Source organism: Salvelinus fontinalis, unplaced genomic scaffold (genome assembly GCF_029448725.1).
Source record: "Salvelinus fontinalis isolate EN_2023a unplaced genomic scaffold, ASM2944872v1 scaffold_0916, whole genome shotgun sequence".
NCBI lineage: Eukaryota > Metazoa > Chordata > Actinopteri > Salmoniformes > Salmonidae > Salvelinus > Salvelinus fontinalis.
Window position 1 is genome coordinate 34,537 of NW_026601125.1, and position 13,146 is coordinate 47,682.

The following is a 13,146-nucleotide window of genomic DNA, read 5'->3' on the forward strand; positions in this document are numbered from 1 at the left end:
GTATCCCACGGGTATGACAAAACATTTATTTCTACTGCTCTAATTAAGTTGGTAACCAGTTTATAATAGCAGTAAGGCACCTCGGGGGTTTGTGATATATGGCCAATATACCACGGCTAAGGGCTGTGTCCAGGCACTTCGCGTTGCGCCGTGCATAAGAACAGCTTTTAGCCGTGGTATATTGGCCATGTACCACACCCTCTCGGGCCTTATTGCTTAAATAAAACATTTTCAGTTTCCATTCTAAGCTTTCTCCCATTGTAAGCTGGTAGAACTCTGCTGTAGTACCTCATAGTACACACTGACCACTGAGGACTGTTTCTCATACAGGGGGTTAATGGGAAAGCTGGAGAGATGGGCGCTGGTGGCACTGCTGGTCCAGCAGTAAGTATCTGGTTAATATGTTTCAATTAAACGATATATACCAACACAGTTTAAACATGAAATACTGTATGGGGTTATGGTAAGCTTAAACCGCTGCTGGTTGTCCTGCCCATACTTGACTTCTTTTAGGGAGTTGCAGGGAAGAGAGGAGAACAAGGACCTCCTGGTATGAATGGCTTCCAGGTATGCTGTTTCACATGGGATTTATTCACCTTGTGTTTACTAGAATAGAGACTAGTGATAGTTCTAGTCAATAAAGGGGAAATGAGAGCTATAATGGTGTGATGTATTTCAGGGTCTACCTGGATCTGCTGGTCCACCTGGAGAGTCTGGGAAACCAGGTGCTGAGGTACGGTATGACATCACGCCCAACTGTGACATACAATAAGCTCTATTTACAGTTGATTTGTTTACAGCTTATTTATGTTACATTTCAACAATAGATAATTTCTTTAGATAATGAACTAAATGTTGTTCTGTTGATAGACGCATGACTGGGTATGTGTGCCTTTGCCTGCAATGGACCAAACAAAGGCACACGTTAACCAGTCATGAGTCTGGCAACATAACGAAACACAGTCCATTCATTATCTACAGTAAGAATCTAGAAATGTAACAGGTTTTTGAGTTGAGTTATAGATATACAACACTACTATTAGGTTCATCAACGTTTCAGGGTTATTTAATGCTGCATTTACACAGGAAGCACAATTCTGATATTTTACCCTATTATTGATAGCAGGTAGGCATTTATTGGGATGACTCATGTTCTGGAGGCAGCTCTGCAGGGTAGTTACATGCTGGCACAGCCACAAAGTCAGAAAATCTGATTTTAAACCTAACCTTAACCACAATGCTAACCTTTTGCCTAACCCTAACCTTAAATTAAGACCATTTTTGTTTTATAAATGTTTATGATATATCACCAATTTTGACTTTCAATCTGGCCCATAAACGTCAACCTGCTTCTTGGCAAAATTGCTGTTCTGGTTGTTCAAAAGACCAATTAGTGGAAAAATATCAAAATTAGGCTGCCTGTGTAAACAAGTTCGAGTTGATTTGTCGTATGCCCGTATGCGATACACATGGTATACACAGTCCAATGAAATGCTTACTTGCAGGTTCCCTCTCGACAATGTGACAACAATAAGAAATAGCAAAAGATAAGAATACAAAAATAATAAGGAAAGGAACTCAGTAGAATATAATAAAAATGTAGCTTAAGTATAAATGCAGGAAGTGTGTCAGGGAAGGGGATTGGACAGTAAGGAAGGTGGAAGAGGGGATTGAAACAGCCTGTCTGTTGTGTTGATGAAATGGTTTTGGTATTGTCATTCCCAGGGTATCGCTGGAGAGGGAGGGGCTGCTGGTCTCACAGGGCCAAGGGTAAGCCATCTTAATAGCTGATTTATCTATTAATTTGATGCCCATTTGAATACAACCCGCAACAGGGGGAAAGTAACCCTGCCCCTCTGCAGAGAAAATACATCTTCCAACTGAAATCATAATCATATTGATATTTTTTCAATACAGAAGTACAATTACCTAATACATAATGGAAACCTATCGTGTGGCAAAATTCATTTTTTTCCCCAATGCGGTTTTGTTTGAGTTCAGTCCTTATCTTCACTACTAAAATAAGGTTTGTAACTAGGGCACTGTGTTTTTGTTAATCATGTCACATGGCCTGGATTTTAATGTTCATGTAAAGCTTTTTCATCAAACTGTTCCATTTTTTAAATGTTAGATGGTCCAGCATCATCTTCAGACAATTGCTTTCATTTTTTGGTCTAATTCTCATTTCTGGAAAAAGCTTAAAATCCAGGTCATGTGACATGATAACTAAAACACAAGGCCCTGTTTATAACATACAGCGCTGTAAAGACGTTGTTTGTAGCTGACCAGTGGGTGATTGTATCGCAGGGTGAGCGTGGCATCCCAGGAGAGAGAGGTGATGTGGGAACTAACGGACTACCGGGGCCCAAAGGTATTTCAGGGGGGCCAGGACCAGAGGGATCAAAGGTAAGTCTAGAACACATCACTTTAAAAGATGTATTTATTTGTGTCTTTATTCATTCAGTCATTTAACCAGGTTGTCAAATGATATCTCTTCCACGATGGAGGCCTAATGCAGATTAACAATGTAATGATAACCTCATATATCCATGTTTTTTCCCACAAACATGATATGAGAGTTGTTTCTGTGTGTGTTCTTCCCCCAGGGTGGGTCTGGAACTAAAGGAACCGTTGGGGACATAGGAGCTGCAGGCCTGCAGGGGATGCCAGGGGAGAGGGGTATCCCTGGTTCTCCTGGTCCTAAAGGAGATGTGGTAAGTATCTGTGTTGGAGGGGAAAATATCAACCAAAACTTGGTAAAGTCCACAAAGTACCTCCAGAGTCCAAGACACTAGAAGGAACTACAAGTTGTAACCCTTCAAAGTGGTGTATTCCATGCTATAACTGGGTGGGTTCATTCTGCAGTCCTGTTCTGCTGACCCCTCTTCTCTCCTTAGGGTTCAGTTGGTGAGAAAGGAACCGAGGGTACTGCTGGAAACGACGGGCCCGGGGTGAGAGTTGCCTTACACATACATGTCTACACATACCTTTCTGAGTCACCTAAATGGATTACATCAAGGTTTTAAGCAAAAATAACATCTTAAAATGTCACCCACAACTAAATTCTGTTAGGTTCAAGTTGAATAATATGTCAAAATGTAGTGACGTCATCATAACCAGTTGTAGGCCCTGGGTGGAGTGGAGTGACCTTTTGATGCACCTTCCAGTTTCATTGGTTTCATAACCATAGGAAGTTGTTCACAGCAAGTAGTCGAATATTTGAAATCCTGTTTGTTTTTCATTTAAAGGGACTTCCGGGTCCAGTTGGACCAACAGGAGGCATTGGGCTCAATGGTGATAAGGTAAAGCATTCACTCACTCACTCACTCACTCACTCACTCACTCACTCACTCACTCATTCACTCATTCACTCACTCACTCACTCAAATGTATTCATGAAGGCCTCTTTACATCATTAGTTGTCACATAGTGCTTTAACAGTAACCCTGCCTAGACCCTAAAGGTGCATCCAGCATACAGTCACCAACAGCACTTAGACAGACAGACTAGATGAACATACACTGTAGCAGAGAACACCTATCCATATTAAGGCCTCAGTGCCTACCACAGATACCCAGACAATATATTATATTTGTTTGTTTTAGGGAGAGGCCGGCCCTAAAGGGCCCCCTGGACGTCGAGGAGCGCGAGCAGTGGCCGTAAGTACTGCGATTCATTTTGTAAAACTATTGACACATGAAATACTGTAAGTTGTCTTGTGTACAATTGTGTACAATTGTCCCATAGTAAAAAAAGACAATTGCAACATACTGTTAATAGTTCTCATATACCTCTGTACTGACCTCTGACCCAACATCTGTTATAGGGAGCTTCTGGGGAGCCTGGTCCAACCGGTGCAGTAGGATTCCCTGGGTCTCCTGTGAGTGGCTTTCAAACAATGTGGCGGTCTGTCACGCCCAATAGTGTCAGCTATGACAGGCGCCTTCCCTGTTGTATTGTGTCCCTTCATGCTCTGTTAATTTGTCAACCTTGGCTTGGTGTTGTTACAGGTGATGTCTGAACAGATTACGCTGCAAACATCCTCCTGTATAATGTTGAATACAAATTTCAGTAATGGTCAAAGTTAATAACCATTTCCATATAACCACATAGTAAATATTTCCATGGTGAGACTTGGAAGTCGTTTCGCATTGCGATGAATCTGCCCAGTAATCATGGTCATTGTGTCCGACTCTTCACAGGGTCCCGATGGGCAACCCGGGGTCAAAGGTGAACCAGGAGAGAGGGGTCAGAAGGGTGAGGCTGGAGCACAGGGACTCCAGGGAACAGCTGGTAAACTTGGTTCCCAGGGTCCTGCTGGTGTGACTGGACTAAAGGGGGCCAGAGGAACACAAGGGGCCGCGGTGAGTGCGTCGTACTGAGGGTGACATATAACGGCTGGAGCATTCATAGAAACACTTCACCATGGTATTTACTGTAGAAATAGACCTGATCATGGCTACTCAGCACAGAGTAGGAATGCTTTTCCAGGGAATTCACTGAATATGTAGTACAGTATGTTGATATTTTCTGATAAGAATTTCATCTGTCATTTTCAGGGTGGGTCTGGTTTCCCAGGATTCCCTGGGGGAGTTGGTCCAGCAGGCTCCGTTGTGAGTTAATCCTACTATCGACCAATCAAATCACTTTCTACCTATGAGATCACCAATAAATTATTTCATAAACAATAGCAATATAGTGAAATATGTTATTCCATTACTCACGTTGTCTTTCCCCTCTTCCAGGGTGAGGTAGGGGTGCCTGGAGACATTGGTACCCCAGGGAAGGCAGGTACTCCTGGACTTAGAGGCGAGAATGGAGGCCCTGGGCGTGTAGGAGAGAGAGGGGCCCCGGGCCCGGCAGGTGCCCCAGGAGACAAGGGAGAGCCTGGAGAGGATGGACCAGGGGTAAATATGAGAGAGTTACAGAAGTAAAACATTTAGCTGTATTGTTCAAAGTGGTTTACAGAGCGAGACTTCTCTGCCATCCTCCATTACGCTATACTTCTTTTGATAGACTAGAAAATATCTGAAGTTACCATTGGCCAATGGGATGGTCTTTGTTTCTGACAGGGCCCTAATGGGCCGGCGGGACCACCAGGCATCTCAGGACAACGAGGTGTTGTGGGCATACCTGGAGTCAGAGGAGAGAGCGGGATGGTTGGGCCCCCCGGTACTGCTGTATGTATGGAACTCAAGTTCACATTCACCATTCATTTCTATAGTCTTGAGAGTAGTATCATTATACACTGAACAGAGTCCCAATCCAAGACTCAGTCAGATATACAGTACACTCATACACTTTCCATTTGTGTCCTGACCAGTGATGTCACACTTTTTCCCCAGGGTGCACCCGGAAAATCAGGTGCCCCCGGAACTCGGGGAGGCAAGGGTGCTGTCGGTGCAGTCGGGTTACCAGGGGCAACCGGACCAAGAGGGGACCTTGGTCTTACGGTATGTGTTTTCACTTAATTGACCCATGACTGTTCTGTCTGTGGGTTCAGTGAACACATTTCCATTAAACCAACTGTGGATTAAAACATCCTGACACCTTTCATTCATGTGGGAATTATAATAGTTCCCCTGAAAAGCAGGTCTGTACTGTAACAGAAGGATACTGTACTATACAGCACAGGTAAACTTAATGCAGCAATCTGTCTTTACAGGGTAATGCTGGGTCTGATGGGGTACCTGGCAAGGATGGACTTATAGGAGCCAGGGTAAGACACAGCTACAGATGGACAAGAAACTTTATGGAAATGTATGATCAAACCATTTCACCAGAAAATCTGTCCTGTCTGTCTGTCTGTCTGTCTGTCTGTCTGTCTGTCTGTCTGTCTGTCTGTCTGTCTGTCTGTCTGTCTGTCTGTCTGTCTGTCTGTCTGTCTGTCTGTCTGTCTGTAGGGAGATAGAGGGAATCCTGGTGCTGAGGGTCTTGCTGGAACTCCGGGGCTTCATGGCTCTGTTGGTCCAGTCGGCACCTCTGGTGTCCCTGGGAAGAGAGGAGACAATGTGAGTAATCTGGACATTGCCACAATGCCATCGCAGAGTTAATTGCCACACCAACGTTCAGAGCCTTCTAGCCTTGAGACATGACTGTAGACCCTTATGGCGTTAGAGGTCATAGGAGTCTACAGTGTTTGAGGTCAAAACCCAGTATGAAAATATATGCACTCACTACTGTAACTCACTACTGTCTTCTCTGGATAAGAGAGTCTGCTAAATGACAAAATGTAAAAATGTAATGTTTCAGGGTTACGAGCTGTCATGCTCTGAGTAGATGTGACAAGGTTGGTAGTAGTAAACTCATTTCAGGTTCTATGATTTGATTTCCCTTGACATAGTTTTTTTGTTTTTCAACACCAGGGTGCTAGAGGGCCTCCAGGACCCCAGGGGCAATCAGGGATCCGGGGGAAGCTGGTAAGAACACCTCTCTTACATTTCCTATGAAGTAGAGTACACACTACTAGTGGTAGTAGTATGCCTGTTGATGAAGTAGAGTACACACTACTAGTGGTAGTAGTATGCCTGTTGATGAAGTAGAGTACACACTACTAGTGGTAGTAGTATGCATGTTGATGAAGTAAGTACACTACTAGTGGTAGTAGTATGCATGTTGATGAAGTAGAGTACACACTACTAGTGGTAGTAGTATGCCTGTTGATGAAGTAGAGTACACTACTAGTGGTAGTAGTAGTATGCCTACTGATGAAGTAGAGTACAGTACTAGTGGTAGTAGTATGCCTGTTGATGAAGTAGAGTACACACTACTAGTGGTAGTAGTATGCCTGTTGATGAAGTAGAGTACACACTACTAGTGGTAGTAGTATGCCTGTTGATGAAGTAAGTACACTACTAGTGGTAGTAGTATGCCTGTTAATGAAGTAGAGTACACTACTAGTGGTAGTAGTATGCCTGTTGATTAGTACATACTGTATAAACTAGTGATATGCAAAATCTGTTTACTTTTCCCCCGAACCAATATTGGTATCATATCGGTTTAAATGAATAGCATCAAAACAGTTGAATAACATTGCACTTCCAAGGCTTTGTAGCTCAGACAGCTGCTTGCTGATTGCCCATTGGGTCAGGTGTGAATGCCCGTGGTCCTAACCTACCCCTCAGTTCGAATACAATGGGAAGCTCGTTCCAAGTTTTAATGTCGCATGCAGTGAAAAGTCTGCCTTGCAAACTCAACAGCGCAATAATCAATAACAATGTATTACTAGGGGAAAAAACACAAGAAATAAGAATAAGAAATATGATATACACAATAAAGTAAGTAAGCATACTATACTGTATACAGGAAATATTTTAGAAGTCAGTTCCAATACCATATTTACATGTGCAGGGATACTGGAGTGATGGAAGTAGATATGTATAGGGGTAAGATGACTAGGCAACAGGATATAAGTTGAACAGAGTAGCGGCAGCTTGCATGTGAGTAGGTGTGTAGAGTCAGTAAAAATGTATGTGCATATTATGTGTGAGTGTGCAAATGATGGAGTGAGTGTTTGTGTGTGTGTGTGTTGGAGTGACAGTGAGTGTGAGTGTGTAGGTCCCTGTGAGTGTGCAGAGACAGTGCAAAGATTTAAATAAAAGGGCAATAAAGATACAGAGTTAACTCAGATTGTCTGTGTAGCTATTTTGTTAGCTATTTATCAGTCGTATTGCTTGAGGATAGAAGCTGTTCAAGAGCCTGTTGGTTTCAGACTTGATGCACCGGTGTCTCTTGCCGTGCGGCAGCAGAGACAATAGTCTATGGCTTGGGGGGTTGGAGTCTTTGACCACTTAATCGCCCATCAACAGGCAGTGAAGTATACTAAAGAGCCTGTGAGAGGGTTCTGTGCCTACAGAACCGCTATCACGATATGCCTTGCTCGTATTGATATCAATATCAAATGATATCGAAATCATATTGAATTCTCAATATTGATGCCCAGCACTAACATGAACCTATGATACTGACACAGGAACCTGTATTTATTGACAGACCAGTAAACCCATGCTGTATAAGTCTCAATGAGTGTTGATCTGGATAAATCTGCTCACAGTAATTTACAGCAAATGATCATGATTTTTTTTTATCCTAGGGGCCTCAAGGGCCACAGGGAGACAGGGGAGCCAAAGGAGACCAAGGAGAGAGAGGGCAGAAAGGCCACAGAGGCTTCACTGGATTGCAAGGCTTACCTGGGACAACTGTGAGTAAAAACTGCCCAAGCACTATTAAAAGGCATAATCTGTCATTTAATTTATGGAAAATTGTATTAACTTCGCAAAATCAATTAAATGCTTTTATTATTAATTATGTCAGCCAATAACAGGCTAATCAATGGCCTTCTGTTTGTAGGGACAATCTGGGGATGTTGGAGCTCGAGGAATTGTAGGACCTACTGGACAGAGAGTAAGTACACTGAATAAGCTGTCAATGCCTCAGTATAATGGTCAATTTGTGTGTGCTGTTTGTTTCCCTTTATAAATCTGATTGTGTTTTTCATCAGGGGCCCCCTGGTGTGGTTGGCCCCGCGGGAGGTGATGGCCAAATCGGGCTGACCGGGCCCATGGGCTCCCCTGGATCAAGAGGAACCAGTGGAGACATCGGACCTCAGGTGAGACGTTAGAGACTAGTGGTTCTGTTGTCACTATGCTGGTTGGATCCGCTATGACTTTCAAATGGATGTCAGAACAAACCAGGCTTTGGATGTTGATCAATTGCTTGTCCAATAGAATTGCTTGTTAGATTAAGCATGCAAATAATTCATACATGTGTCGTGTCTTTGGCTATGCCGTATTAAATGATATGACATGCTATTCTATAAAATCCTTTCTCTGTAATTAATATTACCTGATTGAGCTAGTCATGTAAATGTAATTAACTCGAAAGTCGGGGCACGACAAAATAATATTTATAGAGCAGTTATCTTCCGAATAAACTCTTAAAGACCTAGTAATATTTTACATCAATAGCAGTCAATATTAATCGTCACCTTATTTCTTTCTCATCTGAAAGTTGTAAATTCTTGGTTATCTTCATGAACCCTGGCTAACAAGTTGAATCAGCAATACAAAATTGGGTTTAATTATTTATTTACTAAATACCTAACTAATCACACAGAATTACATATACACAGAATGAATCATACCTTGATTACAAATTACGTCATAAAGGAAAACGTCCCTAGCGGACGGAACAGATATGACAGCTGGTTACCCAAAGGAAAGGGGGCTGGGTTTGAGTGAAAGAGCGGGAAGACTGAAGAACAAAGGGAGAAGCAATGTCTCTATCGGGCCGTAGGCAACTACTCTATCGTAAATACAGAATCTTATGCATTCTAAATTACCGCCCATTTGGAAAAGGAAAAGGCAATGAATATTTACTCTGAGCTGCGCTTCAGTAGGTTGGTGGTAGATGGAAGGCCGAGTTGCCCAAGAGTTCTTCCATCCTTTGAAGAGCGTCTCTGGTGGTAAATTGGATACGTTGTAGTAACGTCATTGTGTGGTAGACGGGATACTCTGTCTGTCCTCTCCTAGCCCAGTTTAAAGCGGCCGCTGCTAACTCAACGGCTAGGAGGTATCACTTCTGTAGTGAATAAGAGTTCAAAGTTCATACCATTCGCAACCAAAGCTCACGCTGAGGTTGGCTTCGTTCTGTAGTTATTATCTGAACCCTTCTGACATCTCATCGTCATCCTAATGTACCCGGAACAGAAGGTTACATTTTCGTCAAGGGCTTATATAATGGAGGGAGAAGGGTGTGTCTTCATAGTTTTATAACCCATGTCTCTTCACAGGGGCCACTGATTGAGCAGAGCCCTAACCTTATGAAAACCCAAATCTCTCATTTGGAAGCTAAAATTACATTTAATCTTTTCACCAATCATTTTATATTTAAACATTTGAATTGCACAACAATTCCATGTGAATCTGATAACTATAATGTGTAGACTTTCCACTGTACCGTTAATGTCATCCTATCATTGATGAGAATGTCTCAGATGACAACTGAACTGACATCATATTCATTAAGTACCAACGGATATGTTCAACTGGTTGTATTCCCAAAATATGGTTCATTTCCCCCCACCTGATATTCCCAGAATCTCTGTTTAACAAAGGCTATTCAAGAGTCCCTCTGTAGAGTCAAGAGAGAGGGAAGGGAGAAAGGTATTTATGGGGTATCATAAACCTTACCCACAGGCCAACGTCATGACACCTGTGACACATTCAGTGTTTCTAATGCAAAAAAGCCAACAAGGAGACATGGCATATCAAAGGACAGTAACATACCTGTTTCTTGACTTCTCTCCTCTTTTCCAGGGGCCTCCTGGGGATGCTGGTCCCCCTGGTCCCCCAGGGACCCCTGGCCCTCCCACTGCTGGGGCTGATATGTTCGGCTTCAGCAGCTCCTTCGACTACGACTACGGCGAGGACCAGGATGGACCACCTCCACCCCCAGAGTTTAACGGGGATGAATCAGCCCCCCCTCAACCCCCTCCAGAGTCCAACTGGAACGACTCCGGCCCCCATCCCCCTCCAGAGTTCAACGAGGATGAGGCGCGTCCCAATAATGCCTCGACCGTCCTCGGGGCAGACCAGAGCGTCCAGACCACGCTGAAGAGCCTCAGTGGAAACCTGCAGAACATGAAGTGCCCCGATGGCAGCCAGGCCAACCCCGCCAAAACCTGCCAGGACATCAAGCAGTGCCATTCCCTTAAAAAGACTGGTAGGTCCAGTTTTCACCACAGACTGTGTCTTCTCTTGTTTTTAACTGCTTTTTGTCTTGCCTATTCTTTACTCAAGCTTTTGTTTTGCTGCGACGTAGTTAGGGTGTTATAGATGAATTAATGGATGCATATACTCGTTAGGTGATATTGACTTTATTGACAAGTGGAGTCCGTGTGCCTAATAGATGATGAGATACTTGGTCTTTCCATGTCCAGGAGACTACTGGCTGGACCCCAACCAGGGCAGTACCAAGGATGTTATCAAGGTGTTCTGCAACATGGAGACTGGTGAGACCTGCATCTCAGCCCACCCCATCTCAGCCAGCATCCCTCGCAAAACATGGTGGACCAAATCCACTCCCACTGCCAGCAAACCTGTCTGGTTTGGAGCAAATATGAATGGAGGAACTAAAGTGAGTATATAAAATATACACGATGTCTATTCAATGAAGGCATGTAGTATATAGATGATAGCATTACACTGTGGATACCTCTAAAGCGGCCAACTGTTTCTATGAATAAACGAGCTACCATACTGTAGAATAAATTCACCAAGCACAATACTGCTTTAAAAACATACATCCTCTGCTGCCTTGATTATATAGCAATGGAAGACTTCTTTCTGTCAGAAAAAATAGCTGGAGATGTTTGTGAAAAACTGTTACACCTCCAGGTGTATTTTTCTAACATTGATGTAAAAACTGAAATGCTGATTAATGTACAATAGTGTCCCTGTGAAATACTTTTTTTCAATGAACTTCTGATTCCAGTTTAGCTACGGCAACAAGGAGGAGCTGCCCAACGCCGTAACCATTCAGATTAGGCTGATCCGCCTGCTTTCTAAGGAGGGTGTCCAGAATGTCACCTACCACTGCAAGAACAGCGTGGCCGTGAATGACGGAGCCACAGGCAACCTGAAGAAGGCTCTGATCCTCAAGGGCTCCAACGGACAGGAGGTCAAGGTTCAGGGCAACTCCCGCCTCAGATACACTGTCCTGGAGGATGGCTGCTCTGTAAGTCACCTAACTATCTACCTACAGTACCTACCTACCTATACCTACTTCTACCTACAGTACAGTATACCCACCTACCTACCTATGCCTACCTACCTATACCTGCCTGCCTACCTACCTACCTATACCTACTTCTACCTACAGTATACCTACCTACCTAACTACCTACATACCTACACTACAGGTCAAAAGTTGTAGAACACCTACTCATTCAAGGGTTTTCTTTATTTTTTACTAGTATCTACATTGTAGAATAATAGCGAAGATATCAAAACTAAGAAATAACACACATGGAATCATGTTGTAACCAAAAAAAGTGTTAAATAGCCACCCTTTGCCTTGATGACAGCGTTGCACACTCTTGGCATTCTCTCAACCAGCTTCATGAGGTCGTCACCTGGAATGCATTTCAATTAATAGGTGTGCCATGTTAAAAGTTAATTAGTGGAATTTATTTCCTTCTTAATGCGTTTGAGCCAATCAGTTGTGTTGTGACAAGGTAGGGTTGACTCTCATGAGGACCGCCACAGGAAAGGAAGACCCAGAGTTAGGGGGATAGACAGAAGATAGCCCTATTTGGTAAAAGACCAAGTCCATATTATGGCAAGAACAGCTCAAATAAGCAAAGAGAAATGACAGTCCATCATTACTTTAAGACATGAATTTCAGACAATATGGAACATTTTAAGAAATTTTAATGTTTTTTTAAGTGCAGTCGCAAAAACTATCAAGCGCTATGATGAAACTGGCTCTCATAAGGACCGCCACAGGAATGGAAGACCCAGAGTTACCTCTGCTGCAGAGGATAAGTTCATTAGAGTTACCAACCACAGAAATTGAAGCCCAAATAAATGCTTCACAGAGTTCAAGTAACAGACACATCTCAACATCAACTGTTCAGAGGAGACTGTGTGAATCAGGCCTTCATGGTCAAATTGCTGCAAAGAAACCCCTACTAAAGACACCAATAAGAAGAAGAGACTTGCTTGGTCCAAGAAACACGAGCAATGGACATTAGACCGGTGGAAACTTGTCCTTTGGTTTGGAGTGCAAATTGGAGATTTTTGGTTCCAACCGCTGTGTCTTTATGAGATGCGGTGTGAGTGAACGGATCTCCGCATGTGTATTTCCCACCGTAAAGCATGGAGGAGGAGGTGTTATGGTGTGGGGGTGCTTTTCTGGTGACACTGTCTGTGATTTATTTAGAATATAAGTCACACCTAACCAGCATGGCTACCACAGCATTCTGCAGTGATACGCCATCCCATCTGGTTTGGGCTTAGTGGGACTATCATTTTTTTTTCAACAGGGCAATGACCCAACACACCTCCAGGCGGTGTAAGGGCTATTTTACCAAGAAGGAGAGTGATGGAGTGCTGCATCAGATGACCTGGCCTCCACAATCACCCG

The 13,146-nt window shown here is 43.3% G+C and overlaps 1 protein-coding gene across 1 annotated transcript in view; it reads left to right on the top strand.

The window, feature by feature from the left end:
* The window catches only part of LOC129847663 (collagen alpha-2(V) chain-like), a 46,486-nt gene that overhangs the window by 28,856 nt on the left and 4,484 nt on the right, over positions 1-13,146 (top strand). The window contains exons 30-53 of the mRNA XM_055915405.1: positions 331-384; positions 514-567; positions 680-733; positions 1,726-1,770; positions 2,308-2,406; positions 2,607-2,714; positions 2,898-2,951; positions 3,249-3,302; positions 3,606-3,659; positions 3,827-3,880; positions 4,203-4,364; positions 4,560-4,613; positions 4,746-4,907; positions 5,073-5,180; positions 5,346-5,453; positions 5,666-5,719; positions 5,904-6,011; positions 6,366-6,419; positions 8,093-8,200; positions 8,350-8,403; positions 8,501-8,608; positions 10,317-10,722; positions 10,940-11,136; positions 11,494-11,736. Coding sequence (XP_055771380.1) covers positions 331-384; positions 514-567; positions 680-733; positions 1,726-1,770; positions 2,308-2,406; positions 2,607-2,714; positions 2,898-2,951; positions 3,249-3,302; positions 3,606-3,659; positions 3,827-3,880; positions 4,203-4,364; positions 4,560-4,613; positions 4,746-4,907; positions 5,073-5,180; positions 5,346-5,453; positions 5,666-5,719; positions 5,904-6,011; positions 6,366-6,419; positions 8,093-8,200; positions 8,350-8,403; positions 8,501-8,608; positions 10,317-10,722; positions 10,940-11,136; positions 11,494-11,736 — 2,556 coding nt within the window. The remainder of the gene's footprint in view (positions 1-330; positions 385-513; positions 568-679; positions 734-1,725; positions 1,771-2,307; positions 2,407-2,606; positions 2,715-2,897; positions 2,952-3,248; positions 3,303-3,605; positions 3,660-3,826; positions 3,881-4,202; positions 4,365-4,559; positions 4,614-4,745; positions 4,908-5,072; positions 5,181-5,345; positions 5,454-5,665; positions 5,720-5,903; positions 6,012-6,365; positions 6,420-8,092; positions 8,201-8,349; positions 8,404-8,500; positions 8,609-10,316; positions 10,723-10,939; positions 11,137-11,493; positions 11,737-13,146) is intronic.